The sequence below is a fragment of the Salvia splendens genome, chromosome 19, assembly GCF_004379255.2.
Source record: "Salvia splendens isolate huo1 chromosome 19, SspV2, whole genome shotgun sequence".
NCBI lineage: Eukaryota > Viridiplantae > Streptophyta > Magnoliopsida > Lamiales > Lamiaceae > Salvia > Salvia splendens.
Window position 1 is genome coordinate 16,428,766 of NC_056050.1, and position 22,466 is coordinate 16,451,231.

A 22,466-nucleotide genomic window follows, 5' to 3' on the forward strand; every position below is an offset into this window, starting at 1 on the left:
ATAAGACACATGAGGAAGTAAGGACCTTGTTTCAAAAACTAGCAGATAATCAAAGAAACTGGTACAATCCAAGGAGAGCGGTTGAGAAGAAAGAAAATACCTTCGGAGCTTCAGTAGAATCTGAAAGAATGACAGCGGTTGAGGCACAACTAGCTAATATTAGCACCCAAATGACATCGGTGGTTAAAGCAGTATCTTCCATGCAGTTGAACCCACAACCTCAAGTTGTTGCACTGGTTAAATGTGGACTGTGTCAAGGTGGACATCACACAGAATAATGTCAAATGATCCAATCCCAAGAAACAGTTGAAGATGTGAATTACATAGGCAATAACCGCCAAGGTTTTAGCCAAGGGGGTCAATTCAATAACAATCATCAGAACTGGAAGCCTCAACAACAAGGGAATTGGAACCAAGTTGGGTCTAATAACAATGGTGGGAACCAATGGCGAAACAACTCCCAACCCCCTGGTTTTGATAAGAAACCTTCTCTAGAAGATCAGATGGGACAGATATTCTCTTTCATGTCAAAGAGTCAAAAAGAGAATGATTTCTTCAAAGAGAAAACAATTGAGAAGTTTGGACAGCTCGAGGCTTCTATGAGGAATTTGGAAACACAAATAGGGCAGCTTGCTACAGCTTCTCATACAAGAACTCCCGGCACCATTCCAAGTGATACAGTGCCCAACCCCAAGGGAAATGAACATTGCAAAACAGTCACCCTGAGAAGCGGAAGAAACTTGGATTCAATGCCTTTAATGGACGACCAAGGTACTTCCGGCATCTCACACGCAGGGGCGGATGAGATGTTAGGCTTGCATTCCTCGCACACAGGGGCGGACGAGGCATGTGAGGGAAGTCCCGCGTTGGTGCAGGATGCCCAACATGGTCAAGAACAGGCTGCATCCGGCAGCAAGGAACAAGGCGATGAATCTAAGTTAAATGGAAGACTTACAACAGGAGAAAAAGACAAAAAGGTCAATGAGACAGAACCTACGAAGAGCAAGTCCAGTATTCCTAACGACATTCCACCGCCTCCATATCCATTCACGAGAAAGAAGCGAGTGCGGCAAGAAAAGAGTTTTGAGTGGATGATGAATGTGATTAGAAAGGTGAATGTAGACATCTCATTGGTGGATCTTTTCACCAATTTCCCGAGATTCTCCAAGTTCTTCAAAGACATGATGGCGAATAAGGAGAAACTTCAGGATGAGGGGATTGTGGCATTGAGCACGAATTGCTCACAACTGATATCTGGAATCATGCCGACGAAGAGAAGAGATCCAGGAGGTTGCATCATACCATGTGAAATTGGTAACACGATTTTCACAAAGTGTTTATTGGACCAAGGTTCAGGGATCTCATTGATGGCATTGAAAACTGCTCGTGCCATTGGTTTGGATGAAAGAATAGAGCCTATCGACATCGCTCTACAATTGGCTGACCACTCCATAGTGAAGCCCACTGGAATTGTTGAGGATGTCTTGGTTAAAATCGATAAGTTCATCATTCCCGTTGATTTTATTGTGCTCGACATGCCAGAAGATAAAGAAGTGCCAATTTTATTTGGTAGACCATTTCTAGCAACGGGAGATGTATTGCTTGGAGCAAAGGATAACTCGGTTACATTCAGAATTAATGGTGAGTAACTAACCATCAATGTTGAGAAGGCGATGAAACATCCTACTGATGTAAAAGCATGTTTTCGAGTTGATGTCTTAGACAGATGCATCTTTGATAAGTCGTGCTATACTGCTAGAATTGAAGGAAGTGAGTTTGAAAAGGGAAGTCTGGAAAGAGACTTTGGATCCACATTCAAGATGAGTATCGATGACATGGATGGAGAACAAGTCGATCAATCGAGCTTAGAGAAACAAGTTGTGATTAACACATGTGTTGCAGATTTGAGACCATCAATTGAAGTGTCTCCCAAGCTTGAGTTGAAACCACTCCCAAACAATGTCAAGTACGCATTCTTGGAGAAAGATGAAACCTTACCAGTTGTAGTTTCGGCAGAACTTAGTGTTGAAGAAGAGAAAAAATTGATAGAACTATTAAAGAAGCATAAACGAGCTCTAGGATGGTCTATAGCCGACATTAAAGGAATAAGCCCAGCAGTATGCATGCACAAAATTCTGCTAGAAGAAGGGGCTAAACCAGTTAGAGATAGGCAAAGAAGGTTGAACCCACTCATGCAAGAAGTGGTTGAAAAAGAAGTTAAAAAGCTATTGAATTTTGGGATGATTTACCCCATATCTGACAGCGAGTGGGTAAGCCCGGTGCACTGTGTACCAAAGAAAGGGGGAATAACTGTCACAGTTAATGAGAAGAATGAAGTCATGGCAACAAGATTGGTTAATTCATGGAGAGTGTGCATGGATTATAGGAGATTGAATAAGGAAACAAGAAAAGATCACTTCCCTTTGCCATTCATGGACCAGTTGCTTGACAGAATTGCGGGATATTCCCATTATTGTTTTTTGGATGGATACTCAGGGTACAATCAGATCACGATTGCCCCGGAAGATCAAGAAAAGACGACATTCACTTGGCCAATTGGTACTTAAGCTTACCGTCGTATGCCATTTGGCCTATGCAATGCACCAGCAACATTTCAGCGGTGTATGATGGCGATATTCAATGACATGAATGAAGATATCATGGAAATATTCATGGAAGACTTCTCTGTCTTTGGGTCATCCTTCGACCAATGTTTGGACAATTTGAGACGAGTTCTGCAAAGATGCGAAGAATCTAATCTCGTTCTCAATTGGGAGAAATGCCAATTCATGGTAAGAGAGGGCATAGTGTTAGGACACAAAGTGTTAGAGTTGGGGTTGGAGATGGATAAGGCCAAGATAGATGTGATATCAAAGTTGCCACCACCAACGAACGTGAAAGGCATCCGTAGTTTCCTAGGCCATGCGAGATTCTACAGAAGGTTTATTAAAGACTTTTCAAAGATTGCAAAGCCATTGTGCAACTTACTTGAGAAGGATGCCAAGTTCGTCTTTGATGATGCATGCCTTAAGGCATTTGAACTGTTGAAAAAGAAGTTGGTCGAAGCACCCATAATAGTCGCACCAGACTGGTCGAAGCCATTTGAGTTGATGTGTGACGCTTCTGACTATGCGGTGGGGGCCGTGTTAGGCCAGAGAAAGGATAAGATCCTTCATGTTATATACTACGCCAGCAAAGTACTCAATGATGCGCAGTTGAATTACACAGTGACGGAGAAGGAAATGCTAGCAGTAATATTTGCTTTTGAGAAGTTCCGTGCTTACTTATTAGGCACGAGGGTGGTGGTCTACACAGACCATTCGGCTATCAAGTATTTGATGAACAAGAGGGATGCCAAACCTCGTTTGGTGAGATGGATCTTACTATTGCAAGAGTTTGATGTTGAGATCAAAGACAAGAAAGGATCTGAAAATGTGGTAGCCGACCATCTTTCAAGATTGGAAGGATTGCAAGAGACGCAAGAGGAAAAAGAAAAAGTCATCAATGAGAAATTTCCTGACGAGCAAGTGTTGCAAGTGACAACTCGGGAAACATACATGCCGTGGTTTGCTAGCTTGGCAAATTACCTTGTCACGGGTATCACACCAGAAGGGCTCTCTTCAAACCAAAAGAAAAAGTTTTTGAGTGACACCCGCATGTATGTATGGGAAGATCCTTTCCTGTTTCGTATTGGCAGCAATGGAGTAATTCGGAGATGTGTGGGAGAGCATGAACACAATCAGATTTTGTCCGCTTGCCATGATTCTGCGTATGGCGGCCACTTTGGAGCACGTCGCACTGCATTTAAAGTGCTCCAATCCGGATTCTTTTGGCCATCGATCTTCAAGGATGCAAAGGCCTATGTTGAGAGATGTGATAGTTGCCAAAGAACAGGCAATATCTCGTAGAGGAATGAAATGCCAATGAACAACATCCACGAAGTAGAACTCTTTGATGTGTGGGGAATAGACTTTATGGGACCATTTCCCAAGTCTAATGGGCAACAGTACATTCTTGTAGCTGTTGATTATGTATCTAAGTGGGTAGAGGCAGTTGCCTCAGCAACCAATGATGCCAAAGTTGTCTTGAAGTTCATCAAGAAACATATCTTTAACCACTTCGGGACACCACGAGCTATCATTAGTGACGGAGGAACACATTTTTGCAATAAGCTTTTTGCAAACCTCCTTAGCAAATACGGTGTTCAGCATAAAGTTGCTACCCCATACCATCCTCAAACTAGTGGCCAAGTGGAAGTTTCGAATCGTGAGATCAAGAGGGTGTTGGAAAAGGTGGTTAAGCCGTCTCGCAAAGATTGGGCGGAAAAGTTAGATGATGCATTGTGGGCATATCGAACGGCTTACAAGACTCCAATTGGAACTTCGCCATACAAGATGATTTTTGGAAAAGCCTGTCACTTGCCGGTTGAACTCAAGCATAAAGCTTATTGGGCTTTGCAAAAGCTCAACTTAGACTATGAGGCTGCAGCCGAGAAAAGAATGTTCGATATGAATGAGATTGATGAGTTTAGGCTACATGCTTATGAGAGTGTTGATCTCTACAAGGAACGTGCTAAGAAGATACATGATGCAGCTATTAAGCCTCGTCAATTTCATGAAGGACAGCTGGTTCTTTTGTACAACTCTAAGCTAAAGCTCTTCCCGGGAAAACTTAAGTCAAGATGGTGGGGTCCCTATGTGGTGCACAAGGTTTACCCTTATGGTGCTGTTGACATTCAAGACCCGAAAAATGACAATTTGTGGAAGGTTAATGGCCAACGATTGAAGGCCTATGTTGGTGGTGAAAGTGGTAAGGAAGCAAGAGAGATGGTCACACTAGAGAGTCCGAAAGAGTAGGCCGAGGATGAAGAAGGTCGAGCCAACGACTATAAAAAAAGGCGCTGATTGGGAGGCAACCCAAGTCTTTAATTGTTCTTTTGTTTTTGCTTTCATATATTGGGGGTTTTGTTTGCTCAATTCTTTCCCTCAATATTTATTTTGAATTGAGCATTTTTTATTTTTATTTATTTTTGTTTTCTTGTGTAGGAGTGAAGATGGAGGTCGTATCTCTGATGTTGGAAAAAAGAGTCACCCAACCCACCCACCCATGAGCTTCACAATGCCAGGGGAGTATCTTTATACCCACCTTATATTTGTCTTCTACCTTGGGGACAATGTAGAATTTAAGTTTGGGGGAGTGTTGAAATTCTGAATTCTGTGTGTGCATGTTAGTATGATTTCCTACTTGCTCATACTTGTTGGGAGTCACTAAGTGGACTTTGCTTTTCCTGTGAACTTGTGCTATGAACTTAGTTGTCACTTATTTGCTTCTGGAGAACAAGGAGTCTTACTTATTAATTTAGGAAAGAGTAGTGTTCTTTGGTGTCCGATTTCTTGAGCTAAGGAGAGAGAACGATTTCGGTTTTGAAAAATGAGTTAAAAATCTATATGGTTAATTTGCATAATTTGAGTAGGACTTGACTATATTTTGTTGATATCGATGCACAAAAATGATCTAGGCATTAGGACTAAAAGCCTCATTGCCAAAATATCACATGCCTGACCCACATAAACCCCTAGCGAGCCAGTTTGAGCCTTATAGCCTAATTTCTTTGTTAAAATTTTGAAGTCACTATACTAGCCTACATGATATATCCTTTTGTTAGCCCTTCTTTTCAGTCCTTGTCACGAAAATTGAGGTGCTAGCACATCTTTGGTTGGTTTCTATTGGTGGCAAGAAAAATGGCATAAGTTTAGATGCTTGTTATGTAATATCCCATTATGCTCGAGAGATAAAGTGCAAAGTTGCTAGGTGAAAAAAAAAGAAGGCGGCCTGTTTATAGAGAAAAAGCCAAGGCTAAAAAAAAGAAAAAAAAAAGAAAAGAAAAAAAAACTCAAATTAGTGCTCGAAAGAAAAACTTGATATGTTATGTTGAAAAATCTTAAGTTTGGGGGTGGTGAGCTGTGGAAATTTCATGCTTAATTATTGTGAAGCTTTGGGAGATGTTGTCCTATGGGATGTGCTAGTATTCTTGATTTTGGTGGAATGAGCTACTAACCAAATTTGATATCCCACCTCAACCAAAAAGCCCCATTACAACCAAAAAAAATAATAAAGACCTTTTGATTTGTGCAAAAGTATTGATATTTTGTTGATGAGTTCTGCTTTGAGTTTTGTGGAAAGACCTTATAGATTTAAAATAGAGAATAGCCGAATGAACTTCTTTTGACGATTTAGCAACGATGGTTTGAGACACTAGAGTCATTGCTTGGACTTGGATTGCTTGTTGGATAACTAGATCTTAGGAAGCTAGTTTGTGTTCATACTTTATTCTAAGTCATGTTCAAAGGAGAATGTGGAGTTAGCTTAGGTAATCTCTTGACTTGTGAGAGTTTGTATCATATGAATTTGGGGATTTCATGAGTCTCGTCAATTTTTGAAAACATTTGTGCTTGATTGCTTAACTTGCTCGAGGACGAGCAAAGACTTAAGTTTGAGGGTATTTGATGTAAATCAAATAATGTTAATTTTACTCCAAGATTTCTCCTAGTTTTTATATTAAATTATATATCAATTAATTATTGTAGTTTAATTATTATTCGGTGATATATGTAGATGGAAATTGGAGATAACTTAAGTTTGATTTGTTTTTCATGTACAGGCTACACGTATGATACCAATTAATTAAAAAATAAATTAGTTGAGGATTTAGGGGAGATGGGCCTAGAAATTAATTAATAAAAAAGTAAAGTAGTTGAGGAAAGGAGGGAGACGTGACCTACTTGGAGAAGGAGGAATTCAAAGTATAAAAGGGGACGCCACTTTTGGAGCAGGGACTTTTTTTTTGGCAGACGATTTTTGGAGAGCAGTAACTTTGGGAGCCACTTTTTGGAGCAGATTTTGACAGTGGAGAAAAAGAGAGCAGACGCAACTTGGAGAGAAAAAAAACGGCAGAAGCTGGGAGGAATTTTAACGTGAGAAAGAGAGAAGAGAACGGAGAAAATTCCAACCATCATCTGCTCCAAATTTACTCCATGGTTTCTAGGGTTTTATCTCCATTTATCATTGTTCTTGGTTTAATTATGTTAGGCTAAGAATCTTGTGTTGCTCCAAACACGTAGTATGACATTTTGATTTCGTGATTTATTCTATGCTTGTTTTTATCTCGTGTTCGTTATTACTACTTATTTGATTGAATGAATTTATTACTTTAGGTGCATCTTTAGTGATAATTCGATAGTATTGATTTAATGTTTAGATGACAACTTGATAATGAATTTTGATCTTAGTTACAATTGTACTTTGAATCTCGCGCTTCCGTATGGTTCTTAGGATTATTGAATTTGGTTTAAAGAGTAAGTGTTTAGCTATTCTTTGACTAGTTGATGTTTAGCATGTTTAGTGCTTGCATGTTGATTTATTTTAAATTGTCCCGAACTATGAGATAGAATTGAATGCATATGATAAATCCGTGTCTTGTCAGCAAGTGTTTGGAGTAACAATTGTCTCACTTGTGTTAATTTGAATTCAATTTTATTTTTCATTATTTTCAGAAAACAAACTTCAAACAAAAACATTCATCTTTACTGTTATTTTTATTTATTTGGAGTTAAACGAACTTACCTTCCCTGTGGATCGACACCTTAAATTACTACACACGAAGCTGTACTCTTGCAGTGAAGTGGTAATATTAGGGATAATTTTGTGAACTTGTGTGCCTATCTATTCTGATTTAAAAAGACCTAAAATTACACATCGTGGAGAACTCTCAAGCCCATCTGGTGCAGATGAACAGGATTGGGACTGTCATGGAGAGGATGCTGGAGGCAGTGCGTGATCCAGCCAGTGCCCTAGCGCGACAACCGAACACAAGGCACCCACCACCTCCAGCTACTCGCTCCCCTCAAGGAAGGCATGCCACTGCTCCTACCAGGCCAACCTCTACTCACCATGCCCAGCCATCAAGGAGGAAATAGTATACCATCTTACCCAGCTCATTTCAGTTTTCAAACACTTTCTGTTTTATTTTTATTTTTGGTCTGTAATTATATGTTTTTATCCATTTCACACTTAGCCCAGTGACTGGTCTAAGTGTGAGAAGTTTATGGATTTCGTGTTCCTTTTATTGCCTGAGTATTTTTGTTTTATTCTTGTTATTCTTGTTTTTTCAGCATGATTTTGATTTGGAGCACTATCTCCCACTTAGCTCAGTGTCTGGTCTAAGTGTGAGAAGTTTTACTTGGTTTTTGTTATACCTGTGCCGTTGCCTAACCCTTTTTCCACTTCATCAAGTCGCTCGAGGGGGAGCTAATATGCAGTGGGAGGGGGAGGGTTAGCCTAATTGAAATCAAACATGTCAAATTTTAAAATAAATAAAAAAAAACAAACAGACAGACAGAATTAATTAGGACAGTATGTATGGAATTTGGTAAATGAAAGATATGAATGCTTGGGGAAGAGTTAGAAAAAGGATACAACATGTTTACGTTTGAAAACGTAATTGCTCAACTTGATCAGTTTGGATGACGTAAGTATGATGGAAATGCTCAATTTAAATCCTTCTGTGAAGCCTCTCTAAAATGTGAGCTATAAGCCAAAGTAGAACACTTTCTACTATTTTTACAAAAAAAATGATAGGCTGCTTTTTGATATTTAGATGAAAATTGCACAAGTAGTGGGGACTAAAGGCATTAGGACTTAAACATTTGAGCCAATTATTTATTTTTCTTTCACAAACCCGCCTCATCAAACAAGGCACACCCCTTAGTAAACCAAGTTGAGCCTGTATACACTTTACCCGTCTTTTGAAACCTTAAACCCAAATTTTTACAATTTATAAACACATGAGAAAAAGGGGTAGAGAGATGGATTATTTCAAAAAAAAGGGGGTAGTGATAGAAGGGCCGAAAAAAATGGGTAGCCAGGTTGATCAAGTGAATTAGCCAGGTTGATCATGTAAAAAGGTTAGGTTGATCAAGTGAGTTAGGACTTTACCTAAACACATTACAACCCTAAGTCCCCTTACAACCATAACAAAGACCTTAAGGAACTATCTTGTGCAGTCCGATTCGAGGTATTAAATGTGCAACAATTACTGAGTGAACAGTCCTAACATCTCTGGTGAGAAATGAGTAACTGAGTCAATCCAACAGTTGGTTTAAATTTGAGCTATCTTGACGAACTGACACCTTGATCAAGTGAACGTGAAAGGGTGGAAACATAAGCTGCTGGCAAATGGATTGACCTCGACCTCGGGTATGATTGTTGGAAGTTTATTCGGTTTTATGCATCTATGTGAATATTTGTCTATGTTTTGAGTCTTGTGTTTTTCTTCTTCTTTTACTTTCTTGAAACGAGAAACCATGCCTGAAATCTGCCTTCTCTTTTTCTTTTCTTTTTCTTTATACTTGAGGACAAGCATATTTTAAGTATGAGCAGTTTGATAAGGCCTATTTCATGCATTGATTTAGAGGGTAAAATGTAGGCTACTTGATCAGTTTTACGCGGAAAGCGAGTGTTAATTGTGCAGGAATGCCGATTTACCAAGGCAGCAAGGCCAAGCTGATCATGTTGGCGCAGAAGGCAGAAAAGGCTAAAAAGAGTGTGGGTTAATCAAGTTGACGGTCAAGCAGTTAGCCGGGGGACCACTGCAAAGCAGAAAGAGGGCACGTATAGCCGATATGCTGGAAAGCAATCCTCAATCAGTTATCCAAGGACCACGGCGAAACAGAAAAGGGGACACGTATCGACGGATAAGACGCGCAATTCCAGCAAGGATGAAGATTCGCTGCCAAATTTGTTATCACAGCTGGAGGTTGTTACGAAGAGCCTATAAATAGAGGGTGCATCGCCATAGCATGAGAGCTTTTTGGCAGTTTTTTAGCTTTTTCTGGATCTTCTTTCTTCTCCCGTTTATTTTCTTTTATCAATAGTTTTAGTTTTGTTTTCGAGTAGAGAGTTAGAATGGTAAACTAGAGAGTAGAAGGGAGCGCGACAGAGAGATCTGACCGAGGACCTCTCGGATTTATAGCTTTCTTCCATTTCAGTTCTAGTTACTTAGTTAACTTTCGCATTTGTTATAGTAGTTGAAAACGATCGCTTTTGTTTTGTGTTCCGCATTTTCCAAGATCTGTTCTAAGTTCTGTTTTAAATCAAAGTTGTTTGTTTTCGGAAATCTTATTGACTGTTTGAGCTCAGTTTAGTCTTAAATACCCAGATCCAAAGTTTGAGCTTGCATAATGTTGAATGGAAAAGTGTTTCGTAGATTCGTAGCATGTTAAAGTAGCTAAGTCATTTATTTTAAGTCTGTCGCTTACCTGATCAGTTTACGGTTTTTAGCATGATTTGTTCCTTGATCAAGTAGATAGTTACATTCTGCCTAGTTTAATCCAGTAGTTTAAAACTCCCAACTTAATGCGTGGCAGCAGCCAAACCCTGTTCACTAAACACACACTCAGCGCACCAGTTTCTCTATGGGATCGACCCCGTACTTGCTGCTTTACCGTTAAAAGCAGGTTGCATGTTAGGGAGTTATAAATATTTTTGTGAGAGAGAGAAGCGTCTTGATCAAGTCGCAACGATATTTGCAAACTGATCCAACCGGTCGGTTATTTTTCCATATAACTTGATCCGCAAAATCTTCTTCTTCCACCAGGTAGGCTGGTAGTGGTTATACTGGTTAGAATGGATGTGGTTGTCTTGGTGGAAAGGTTGTTGGTTCAGGAAATTTTGGTTTTGCGAGTGTTGGGGGTTCTGGTTCGGGTAGTTCTGGTAGTTCCTCTGGTGGGGTGGTATATATGCAGAACTCGAGTTTAGATTTTGCGGGTTTTGATTTTGGGATTGGTTCTGTTGTTGTTGGTTCCTTCCTGCCCAGTTAGATTGGTAGTCTGAATTCGCAGGGCCACAGTTAAGGTTCTAACCTGGAGGGGGGTTCTGGTCTTGATTCTGGTTTCTATCTCTCCATCTGAAATTCGGGTGGTCCCTCCATGGTGCATCCTTGTTCTTCCAAGGATTCCAATTGTTGTTTTGACTCCAATTCCCTGCTGCATTGACTTGCGCTATCGCTTCCATATCCTCCGGTGGGTTATATATAGGACTCTGCCCTCTTTGTTCAGCGATTTGTCCAAGTGTTGGGGAGGGTGGCCCATTCTTCTCTATCGTTGTCAAAAGCGCCTTCTCCATTCTGTCCATTCTCATCTCCATTTTATCCTCCTTCTCTGCCGCCGAGGCACTTGCCACTCCCCATCTCAGCTGGGGTCTCGGGGGTTGTAGTAAGCTCTTTTTGCACTCAAAAGTTTCCCCAGGACTTCCTTAGCGGAGTTCTTCACTGTCAAAAAATGGGCAGTGAAATTTATATTGAAATGTTTAATGATCTCTATGGTGTTTATACAGTATTCAAAGATGAACTGAGGAAGGCAAAGAAAAACAAAGTCGGGAGGGACAAGGAGTCTACCCACTCTGATGTGAAGTCTTATTTTGTCCATTTTGACTCCATTTCGTCCCATGATCATGAGGAAGATTATATTTTGTTTCGAAAATCTGTCAATGAAGCAAGGGGCCTCTTCATGCATGTACACAAGCTACCAACCATAGAAAAGTACATGGCCAGGTTGGCATCAATTATTTTTTCCTTTATTGTTCAGGTAGAACATAAATTTAGACATGTGGAAGAGAAAATAGTAGTAGTTCATTATTATCACTTCACAAAGCACCTATATTACAAGAGACTAAGCCTAACTAGGATAGATAATCAATGTGAGATATGTAGCTACAACCCCCTCAAGCTGGAGCATATATATCAATCATGTCCTGCCTGGAAAACACGATGTCCTGATAAATGTTTCCCCCGACAATTTAGTGAAGACATCTATGATAGTAGCAATAGTAGCAATAGCCGTAGTAGTAACAGTACTAGTTGGAAACATTCAATATGATAGTGATCCTTAAATTAAGTTTGGAATCAAAATTTGGCATTAAAGATGATTTGATGAAACCAGAAACCAAAAACCAAATGAGAAGTTGTAGTAGAAACCGAGCAACGGCAGTAGAGTAGTTGGTGGCAGCGGCAACGGAACATGACTGCGGTGGCAAAGGCAACTGAACAAAGTCGACAGAACATAATAGGGCAGGGAAGAGATGGTTTCAGGCTATTGAGAAACCTAGACCAAGTCATGATGGAGCAATCATTGACAGACCAAGTCTCGTACAGTGCTATCAAAAGCGCGCCCCAGGTTTACCCAGTGCAGGGCGCTCGAGGCTTCACTGGAACTGCCCAGGGTGGCTAGGGCGAGCAAGATCCCGGGGCGAGGGTGGGGCAAGCAAAGCAACTTCGAATCTTTTGTTCCGGTAGCGATGAGGACTTTAGAACCGTTCTTTCTTCCATTAGGGACGTTGACTCCAATTTCTTCCAACAGTAAGACTAGGCATGCACAAACCGACCCGGCCCGGCGGTTAACCGCCGGTTCAGGCCCGCCGGTTCATGAACCGGAACCGGGCTCGGAACCGGCGGGTTGAACCGGCAGAAGGGTTGAAGGGTCGGAAGGGCCGGTTCAGGTTCGGCAATATATTGAACCTGAACCGGCGGTTCAAAACCGGCGGTTCGGCGGTTCGAACCGCCGGTTCAAAGGGTTAAATAGTGTTTCGTAGGTTAGGGGTTCGTAGGGTTCGCGTAGGGGTTTAGTATAGCCGTTGGAACCGGCGGTTCGCGGGGTAAACCGCCGGTTTGAGGGGTAAACCGCCGGTTTGTCGGGGTAAACCGCCGGTTCGGGAGCCGTTTTCTGACGGTTCCGGCACTTTTTCAGAGGCTAGGCCGTAGGGTCAGTGTGTAGGCCTGCAAAACCGGTCAGAAACCGCCGGTTTTCGGTCAGAAACTGGCGGTTTTCTGACGGAAACCGTGGACAACCCGCCGGTTTAGGGTTGAACCGCCATATGTTTTTGTATATGCAAAAACAATTACATAATTGTATTTGTATATACTCTAGTCGATGAAGTATATTTCTCTATACGGCTAAATGAGGGAAACTTTTGACAATTCTACTATATTTGTTGATTGTTAGACGAAACTCAACATTTAAAGTTGAATTGCTAAAGGTGTCCTTAATTTAGTTATGTAGAAAGATCTTCTTCACCGGTTAAGAGTATATATATAATACACTTATACGTTTAAGAACTTCAACATCGTTTCTTGTCATTTGTAATTAGTTCTTCACTAGTAGTCTCATCTGTATTTAAATTTTGTTTAAGACTTCAAGACCGCCATATGTTTTCAATTTGTAATTGTTGTAACTTGTAACGTGTAATTTGTAAACATGCAATTTCAATAAAATTGCAACTTTATCCGTATTTTTTTTCAATTTTATTTACTCACATTTCATAAAAAAACAAACTTGAAAAGTGTAATGTAAGTTGATTAAAATTGAAAAGTTGTAAAATGCAAAAAAAAAAAAATCGTCGAACCGTCGAAAAGGCCCGGAACCGGCGGTTCAAGCCGAAAACCTGCGGTTTTGAACCGCCCCGTAACCCGCCGGTTTTTTGAACCAGAACCGGAACCGCCGGGAGCTAGGCGGGCAGGTTCAGGTTCATACATTCCCCGACCCTTGAACCGCCGGTTCATGACCCTGAACCGGCGGTTTTCGACCCTTGTGCATGCCTAAGTAAGACGATTCCATTTTTATTTGCAAGACTGCAAAAAATTTTCCCTTTTCAACTTTTGCTTTAATGCTTTTTACTTTTTATTATTTTCAGCCACCTTTCTTCTGTACCCTAGGTAAGTTTCTACTTTTCTTAACCGATCTTTAATTTTTTTCTTTAACCCACATGAACATTATTGGTTTTTTCACCCTTTTTTAGCATGTAGGTGTAGATATTCCTTTTATAATTTTTTGTGCAATTATGCAAGTATAAATGGTCTATATCAAAGCATAAAAAAAATAAAACAAAGATGCGCCCCAGATCATCACCATGTGACAAACACAGGTTTTGCATGTTTTTAAGTACTAGATTTGACTTGTTTTAAATGTCAATCATGCAAATTATGTTCTTAAATTGCATATGTTATACATTTGGTATTTTTGACGTGTTTGTTGATAAATGATAGAAAAAGATAGAAAAATGTGAAAAAAGGCCAAAGTGCAGCAGCCTCTGTTCGAGCCCATTCTTCCAGCGATTTTGAAGTCCAGTCAGTACTTACTATACGCCATTTTCTTCGTCTTCGAAAGAGCTTCGCATGGATATCTTGCATGTCTCAATCGGAGTTCTGTGGAGAAAGTTATGACAATTCTACGAACATTGCGCAGTGCAGTCAAAGCTGGCGGGAATTTAGGCGAAAATTCACAGAAGAAAATAAATTATTATATTGTGAAGCCAAATCTCTCCTATCTCTTGTAGGGCACGAAATTTATCAAAAATAAACCTTTTTCCAGCCTATAAATACCTCTGAACCTAATTCATTATCTTCATCACAGAGTCTCCAATCCTTCTCCATCTCTACACCTCTTTCCATTCCATAATACACACATAATTCATCCATCTTCCATTGGAGCGGAGCTCTGCAGATCCAGGCAAGAGAAGACTGAAGATTGAAGATTCAACCTTGGGTTTTATCAATTTCTTTCATGTCTCGTACTTTAATTGTAGTTTTTACTTGTCTATGAGTAGAACATCTTTTGTAGAATTTTTGGTAAAGATATTCGATTGATTTTTCTTGTTAGCTCTTGCAGTTATTTGATTTATCTGGCGCTTTCTATGTTCAATTGATTAGCTACCTCTTGAATACATGTTAGAGTTGATTAGAGTATTCGGGAGACGAAATAGTTGACTTGGAAAAGGGATAATTCACAACTTAATTCAATAGAACTCGGGAGAGTTGAGGTTTTGAGTGAGGTCTTTGATCTTATATGCTTTTAGGAGTTAGGGGTTTAAGGGTTAGAAGGGGACTTCAATCCTATCACCTAATCTACAGGTTTCTCACCTCGGGAGGGGATTTAATCTATAATTGTGATCGACTTAATAGCTCTGGAGACCGTAATTCAAGGAAGTCGATTGTGTTTTGGATCCTAATATTCTACATTCCTATGCCTGCTTTGTATCATTGTTTATATGCTTTCTTTTTATTTGTTTATTTATTTTTTTGTCTAGTTTAATAAAATCAAACCAAAAAACATCCGTGTCTTTAAATAGTATATGACGCTTAGTATATGATAGCCAATTGCAATCTTATTCCCTGTGTTCGATATCCCGGTACTGACCTTTAGCTATACTAGATCTACCCTGTAAACTTGCAGGTATTTTTAGAGCTAATAAATAGTGCATCACCATGGAATATTATCTCATTGCGCTGGTATGCCTTGCACCCCTAACAACACTGTCTTGACATCCGTAGTAGCACGCGTTCCAATCCCAATAGATGGTTTATAATCAGACTCGATAAGAAAAAGGGGAGAGCTAACCTTAAGCAGATCAGCTGGAGTCGTAGAAACGATCTGAGTAGAGCAGCAAGCACACAGTGGAAAAAATCCTAATTTGTCTAAATTAGAGATTGGTTTGAATCCAACTGATACCATGTAGAACAATAAAATATTGACATAGATAGAAAAGTGTGTAGACATATTAGAGAAGAGTAGCAGTTTTGTTATCACTTTACAAAGCATCTATATTATATTACAAGAGACTATGCTAACGAGTATACATAACCAATGTGGGGTACTTATTTTACAACAATTCATATCTATTTAGAGCTTGATCTTCATTATCTTGATGCCCTTCAGGCTTTCCCTTATTCTGTCCAAGACCACAAAGATCGATCTTGATTTTGCTGCTATCATAGTGGAGATAATCAAAGATATACCTTTCCAGGTATGGATGTTGTGTTTCAGCTTGATTTTCGTATGTTCAGCTCCATGATTTTGGTAAAGTTTCTTATTACCCATAGGAGTTGCATAACTATACAATTTATCTTTCTTGTTCCATATGTTTAGGATGAGAATGGCTCTATTATTCTTGACGAGGATGGAAAGCCTATCTTACATACTGATGGAACTGGATATATCTCTGAAGACTTGGCAATGAAGTGTTCGAAAGATTTACTCGCCTCAATGCGTGGGTTTTTTCTTCTTTAGTTCTAGAGTACATTAATCATTCCTCGTTTGTACTGCGTTTTTTTTTTTGTTCCGGATTTGGGAGAGACGCATGACCCTCATGCGTCTCTTTTTAATGAGACGCATGACCCTCATGCGTCTCTTTTTAATGAGACGCATGACTGTCATGCGTCTTTTATAGAGACGCATGAGGGTCATGCGTCTCTCATTTTTTTTCCGTTTTATTTTGACGACGCATGAGAGTCATGCGTCTTAGAAACAGACGCATGACGCTCATGCGTCTTTTTTTTTTTAAATTTGACTGACGACGCATGATTCTCATGCGTCTTAGGGAGAGACGCATGAGCGTCATGCGTCTCTACTTCGAATTAAACCAGCGGCGAAGGCAGTAGCTCCTCATTCACGCACGCAGACATCAAACACTCACGGAGGCGACGATTTCTTCCTAGATTCGGCGAAAGAAGACGATTTCGACTTGTTTTCCGGTAAGTTTCGTTCAATCATTCTACTTGCCTTCCTTATTTGTTGTTAATTTGCATAGATTATTTAGATTTCCCCTAATGTTTGTAAATTAGGGTTTAAAACGAATAGCTCCAATTTGGTTGATTTTTTTGTTGTTTAGTTAAATGTCTACGATTTTAGTGGCTAAATTCATTCTATTGTATAATATTGGTATGTTTTTGATGATTGGTGTTGTGATTTTGGTTGTAAATTAGGGTTTATAACAAATAAGCTAACACATGTCAGGGTTGAGTTTGTAATTGTTGTTTTGTGAATATGTACTTAGATTAGATGGCGACTTCAAGTTCTACTCGACATTTATTGTATGGACTCGAAGACCCGTCCGTGTTAAATATGCAAAAAAATCACATTTCAAATAAACTGATGAAAGGGGGAACAACCCAAGTATTTAAAGTTCGAAGGACTGAAAGTAAGACTTGGGACGCCGTGATTCACGAGAATGTAAGATATTGGCTTGACGTCTTTGGTTTCAAAGGCGTGATCGATTGTGGGAAGCCAATGAAGGTCGACAATGAGCTGATCACGGCGTTGATTGAGCGTTGGAGGCCGGAGACACACACATTCCATCTACCGATCGGTGAGACGACGATCACCTTGGAAAATGTGCAAGCCATCTGGGGCTTGAGGGCGGATGGCGTCGTTTTCACGGGTCGTGACTATCATGACAACTTTCCAGATTGGACCAGCAAGTGCCGCGATCTGTTGGGATGGATACCAGATTCTTCCACAGAGACAAAGCAAGGCGGTTTGCTGATGACCGCGCTGATCAACCAGACAAGGATGCCTCTGGGTGATGACCCGCCTACTTACGTATACATCCAAAGAGCACGTATCCATGCCCTAATTTTATTAGGAGGTCTCATTCTACCGGATACCACGGGGTGTAAGGTGCCATTTATGTGGTTGAATGGGCTTGGGGATCCGGAAGAGGTGAAGAATATAAGTTGGGGAAGCGCGGCATTGGCCTACCTTTATCATTATCTATGCGAGGCTTCCATGGATAAGAGAAAAGAGTTAGGCGGCCCTATGATCCTCCTGCAGCTATGGGCGTGGGAAAGAATGCCCACATTGAGGCCTGCGTTCATAGGACCAAAGGTGCACGAGCCATATACACCATGTGGCGCCAGGTATATATCGAAATATTTATTTATTAATGCATATTGGGTGATTTTTTTTCTTACATCAATTTTATGTATAGGTGGAGAGGAACAACGCAGATAGGAAATGCTCCAAGACACTCGGTTGAGCATTACCGTGACCAATTATCTCTGATTAGACCTGGCCAGGTGAATATTCTTTCGGTTTAGACTTCGTTTATGAACTTATTATGAAATTAATTTGGCATTTGCAATGTTGTTTTGTAGTTTATCTGGACGTCGTACGCACCTTTCACACTGCCTGACTACTGCAATGATGTGAATGGATGCTCTTTGTGCGAAACCTACTTGGTATGTTGGGCCTATGTTGAGGCCCATGAGCCTGGAAGAGTACGCCGACAGTTCAATCGGTACCAGGATATACCTCAGTCCGTAGACAGGATGCTAAGGAACGCCGATCATTTGGGCAAAACTGATCGGCGTGGCAAGAAAGGCAACAACTGGGCAAACACGCATCAGTTCTACATTGGGGAGTGGGACATGAGGTACGAAAGGTTCCAAGCTGCCCAGTATGCCGCATCGATGTCCATGGATATCCCCATGAACCCGGGGTATATGGCGTGGTATAACAGGATTACCGTGACGTACATGACTCAGCCGGGGACACGGGCCACTACTGGGATGAACGAGTCGGCTGCTTCGCTGAGACTATTTGTAAGTTTGTTATATTAAAACATATGCTTTCATGTGATATAGATTGTTTAGTACTGATAAGTGTATCATTTTTTGTCTAGGTTGAGGGGTTTCAGCAGGTTTTCCATTTAACTACGGAAGACGAAATGGACCCACGAGTGCGCCAGATTCGGGAAATTGTTAAGAATGTCCTCGAATCTACGAACAACACGGATGTCATGGAGTACCCCGCTTCTCAACATCAGGATGTGGTCATGCCTTATGAACCAGAAGTAGTTCCACGACGTCGTGGAGTGCCTGGTGTTCGGACTGGGGGACACGGCTACACAAAGCAGTTCAGGATGTCCCAGCCGGTGCCCGATTATGTAGCACCAGAGCCGCAGTATCAAGTGCATGACCCACCCCAGTGGTATTCATACCCGGCGCATGAGTCACAGTCACAGTGGGAGCGTCCCCAGTATTCTCCTAGCCAGCCTGAGCCCGATTGGCATCGTCGCCCATATTCACAAAGCCAGGACGCGCCGCAATGGAGTGGGGCCCGAGCCTCGGTCGATTCATTCTTCCAGAATTATCAGGTAGTGCCTCCTGTACAAGCTGAAGAAGAGGATGATGATGAAGGAGTAGGAGAAGATGACAACATTGTCGAGGCACATGAGGAAGAAGACGTTCAGAGCATCTGTATCCAACCTCGACCTGCTGCAGAGGGTTCATCACGAGGCGGGGTTGGGAAGCTCGTGAGCAAAGTGTACAAGAGATTGTCCTCCAGGAAGAATAAGGGGGTTGAACCGTCAAAATATACTCCATCAGCGTATAAGTAGCAATTTTTCAGCGTATAAGGGGGTTGGATATGTATGTTATGGTTTGGTGCTCAAATTCATGTTATTTATGTTCAATTATGTCATGTTTATCTTATATTCTTCATCAATTGCATCAGGATTCTATCTTGGTGAATTAAATAAAACTAACTATAATTTGCCACAAATGACAGCTTAAAAAAAAGTAAGAAAAGAAAGCTTTAAAAAAAGTAAAAAAACAAGAAAATATATAATTACAGTTTAGATTAAACATCGCCGAGCATACAAGTTAGAGACGCATGAGCATTATGCGTCTCTTACAGAGACGCATGAGGGTCATGCGTCTTATATAGAGACGCATAATTCTCATGCGTCTCTAACTTGTATGCAGGCAGAGTACAGAGAGTTCGCCCAATCGGGCGATTATACTTCAACTATACCTACATTTTTCTTTTATTCAGTGGAATTGATATAAATAATTTCCATTTTTCAATACAACCATTTATTTAGATTGCAAACTCAATCAGTACAAAATATGTCCAAAGTTCAGTTAATACAAAGTCTTCAATTCATTCCAAAGTCTTCAATCCATTCCAAAGTCTTCAATTTCTAACACGCTTTTTGTCCAACACTGTCTTCACGTACACAAGCCCTGTTACAACAGAAAGTGTACGATTTCTCATAGAACGAAAATATAAAATATACAAACATAAAAAAATAAGGTACAAAAATACCTGCGCTGCAAATGTTAATAACCCCTACATAACACGACCGACTGTGCAGTTTCTTCGGTCATGTCCTTCTACGCCGCAATTCCTGCACTTGCGGGGCGCTCTCGGTTCATCTTCCTCGCGGATATCCATTTTATTAGGAATCCTCCTTGTTCTGCCTCGTCCGCGCTTTCGAGGAAGCAACTGCTCAGGGGTGATACGCAATTTCCATCCAGGATTTGCCCAATAGTCTTGGTGTCTTGGTGCTTGAAATGAGACACCATAGTACTGTGCTTCCCATGTAGCTTTGTGGTTGTGTTTATCAATGAGTTCAAAAATAGAGTTACCTCGATCTCTGGCAACGGTGCACGCATGTGAACAAGGGACTCTCCACATCTGCCACTTCCCACAACTGCACTTTGAATCCATAAACTCGACATCTTGTCTGTTATCGCCCTTTGACTTTCCATTTTCAACACGTGGACGACTTCGAATTTGGTAATGACCTAATTCTCGGGCGACTACTGAACAGTAATGCATTTGCCCCTTCGCATCATTCGCAACAAGTTTGTCCCTCGCCCAGGGGGTCAACCGACCTTCGGTTTGTTGTATTTCTGTCTTTCTATCTGCCCACCATTCAACTGTTCGCCAAAATGTCAGATCAACCAAAGCTCTTATTGGCAACTCTCTTACACCTCTCAGTACGTTGTTGTAGCTCTCTGACATGTTTGTCGAGGGCACCCCCCATCTCAGTTCATCATCGTAGCAAAGAGACCAGTTCTCTTTTTTGGCTTTGTTGAGCTCGTGTATCGCAATAAGACTTTCCTCCCGTAGTGCACGTCGCCTTCTCACGTACTTGCGTACTTGAGTTGTGACACCCAATGCCCATATCATGCCTTTTGCTTTTCCTCCCTTACCCTTTAGTTTTGTCAAGATATTTTTCCTCACATGGATCAAACAAAATTTGTGGTGACATATCGGCGGCTTTTTCCATTCATCTGAACGCATAGCCTTGAGGATTCCTTTGTGCCTATCCGAAATGATGCATACCTCCCTTTCGTACTGCACCACATGAATTCTGACATGATCCAAAAACCACTCCCAGCTGTCGCCAGTTTCTTCATCAACAATAGCATATGCAATAGGCAGACATTTCTTGTTAGCATCAACACCACAAGCAACAAGCAGCTTACCTTTAAATCTTCCTCGGAGGTGAGTTCCGTCTATTGTCAAAACTGGTTGGCACTCCTGGAAAGCATGTATAGCAGGCCCAAGTGCCCAGAACACGTAATAGAAGACTTTAGTACGGCCCTGGCTCAACAACTCGTTATGCCTCCACTCAACAATGGTGCCTGGATTCCTATACTGCAGTTCAAGCATGTAGCTTGGCAAATCCCTAAATGACTCCTCCCATCCACCAAATACAATCTCTAAAGCCCTCCTCCGTGCATACCATGCCTTCTTATAACTGACTACCACATGAAATTTGTCATGAACAAAATTTCTTACGGCGGCGGCACTAAACTCGGCATTTTTTAGCAACTGATGGCGAATACACAAAGCAATCATTGGTGATGAAAAGTTAGCATGTCCTCTATCATTACGATGACCTTCACAACTATGACGTCCCCGCCACTTCCTAATCTCCCACATATCATCATGGGCCATGTGTGTAATAGACACTTCCCACCGACATTCATTCGCTTTGTCAGCGTCGGTCTCGCTGATAATAGTTGTCCCATCTTCTGTCTTCCCATTTGGATATTTGCACACGGCATGCCACCTTCTTAATTTACTCTCAACCACCCTAAATTGCCGGTGTTGCCTCAGACTCCACATAGTAATAGCAGTCTTCACATGCAGCTTGCTATCAAATTTTGTTCCACCATTAATCCGATATGGGTGTTCTTCATCCCAGTACATGGTACTGCGTTCATTACCAACTTCAGGTACCTCAGTACGACCACTTGGCAGTTTGCGAAAATATTTCAACCCAGTGTGAACATATTCTGGAAGTGGTTGTTCACCTTGTACGACGGGTTTATACACTACCTCCTCATCACTAGAGTCAGCACCGGAATCATCACTTAAAATATCATCAGACGATGATGACGACAATTCTGGATCTGCAAGGTCTCCTCGTACAACATCAACATCAGCATGCTCTTGTACATTCTCTTGAGTATTCAATCCAACATCTGCAACGTCTGTTTGCTCATTCATACCGCAGTCGATGCTCATAGGTTCAAACCTCGTAGATGATCCAACACCATGATCAACAATTGGTGGGATTAAGGCATTTCCAACAGACGAATACTCAACAAATAATTCAATATGCCGAGTAGAATTTAGAGCCGCATTGAACATATAAAACACACTTTGATCACTGTCAACCGCAGTACATACATAACTCGTACCGGTACCCAAGAAACAATGCCTCCAAGATATTTCGATGATGTGTTGGTTGGAATCTATTCTTATCTTAGCACATATCATTCCTACTAATTCAGATAATGAAACACATGAATCCAATACGATGGAAGCTCTCGCACGAGG

At 41.0% G+C, this 22,466-nt stretch overlaps 2 protein-coding genes and 1 pseudogene across 4 annotated transcripts; 2 read left to right on the forward strand and 1 right to left on the reverse strand.

Moving 5' to 3' along the window:
• The first annotated feature begins 284 nt into the window (after positions 1 to 284).
• Positions 285 to 4,856, forward strand: LOC121779084 (annotated as a pseudogene).
• Positions 4,857 to 15,375: 10,519 nt separating this feature from the next.
• Positions 15,376 to 19,316, forward strand: LOC121780313 (protein MAIN-LIKE 1-like). 3 transcript variants are annotated; one of them, XM_042177873.1, is made up of 8 exons: positions 15,376 to 15,538; positions 15,765 to 15,852; positions 15,975 to 16,095; positions 16,426 to 16,579; positions 16,882 to 17,743; positions 17,815 to 17,902; positions 17,981 to 18,427; positions 18,508 to 19,316. In XM_042177873.1, the coding sequence occupies exons 5-8, from the start codon at positions 16,887 to 16,889 to the stop codon at positions 19,222 to 19,224; spliced, it is 2,109 nt and encodes a 702-aa protein (XP_042033807.1). In that variant the 5' UTR covers positions 15,376 to 15,538; positions 15,765 to 15,852; positions 15,975 to 16,095; positions 16,426 to 16,579; positions 16,882 to 16,886; the 3' UTR covers positions 19,225 to 19,316. The 3 variants fall into 3 exon arrangements, with proteins under 3 accessions (XP_042033807.1, XP_042033806.1, XP_042033808.1); XM_042177872.1 differs by having other exon boundaries at positions 15,376 to 15,852; XM_042177874.1 differs by having other exon boundaries at positions 15,376 to 15,852; positions 16,887 to 17,743.
• A 642-nt stretch (positions 19,317 to 19,958) lies between these two features.
• LOC121779085 lies at positions 19,959 to 22,277 on the reverse strand. The gene is made up of 2 exons (XM_042176427.1): positions 21,986 to 22,277; positions 19,959 to 21,028 (listed from the first exon to the last, which is right to left on the reverse strand). Exons 1-2 carry the CDS (start codon positions 22,275 to 22,277, stop codon positions 19,959 to 19,961), a joined length of 1,362 nt encoding a protein of 453 aa, XP_042032361.1.
• Positions 22,278 to 22,466: the final 189 nt, after the last annotated feature.

What these genes read in the sequence shown, in the direction of transcription:
- LOC121780313 (XM_042177872.1), top strand. Translation starts at nt 16,887, where the DNA reads ATGGCGACTTCAAGTTCTACTCGACATTTATTGTATGGACTCGAAGAC. An exon ending in CTCTGATTAGACCTGGCCAG is followed by an intron (nt 17,903 to 17,980) that starts GTGAATATTCTT and finishes GTTGTTTTGTAG; the next exon opens with TTTATCTGGACGTCGTACGC. An exon ending in CTGCTTCGCTGAGACTATTT is followed by an intron (nt 18,428 to 18,507) that starts GTAAGTTTGTTA and finishes TTTTTTGTCTAG; the next exon opens with GTTGAGGGGTTTCAGCAGGT.
- LOC121779085 (XM_042176427.1), bottom strand. Translation starts at nt 22,277, where the DNA reads ATGTTCAATGCGGCTCTAAATTCTACTCGGCATATTGAATTATTTGTT. An exon ending in TATTTTAAGTGATGATTCCG is followed by an intron (nt 21,029 to 21,985) that starts GTGCTGACTCTA and finishes TTGTTGATGAAG; the next exon opens with AAACTGGCGACAGCTGGGAG.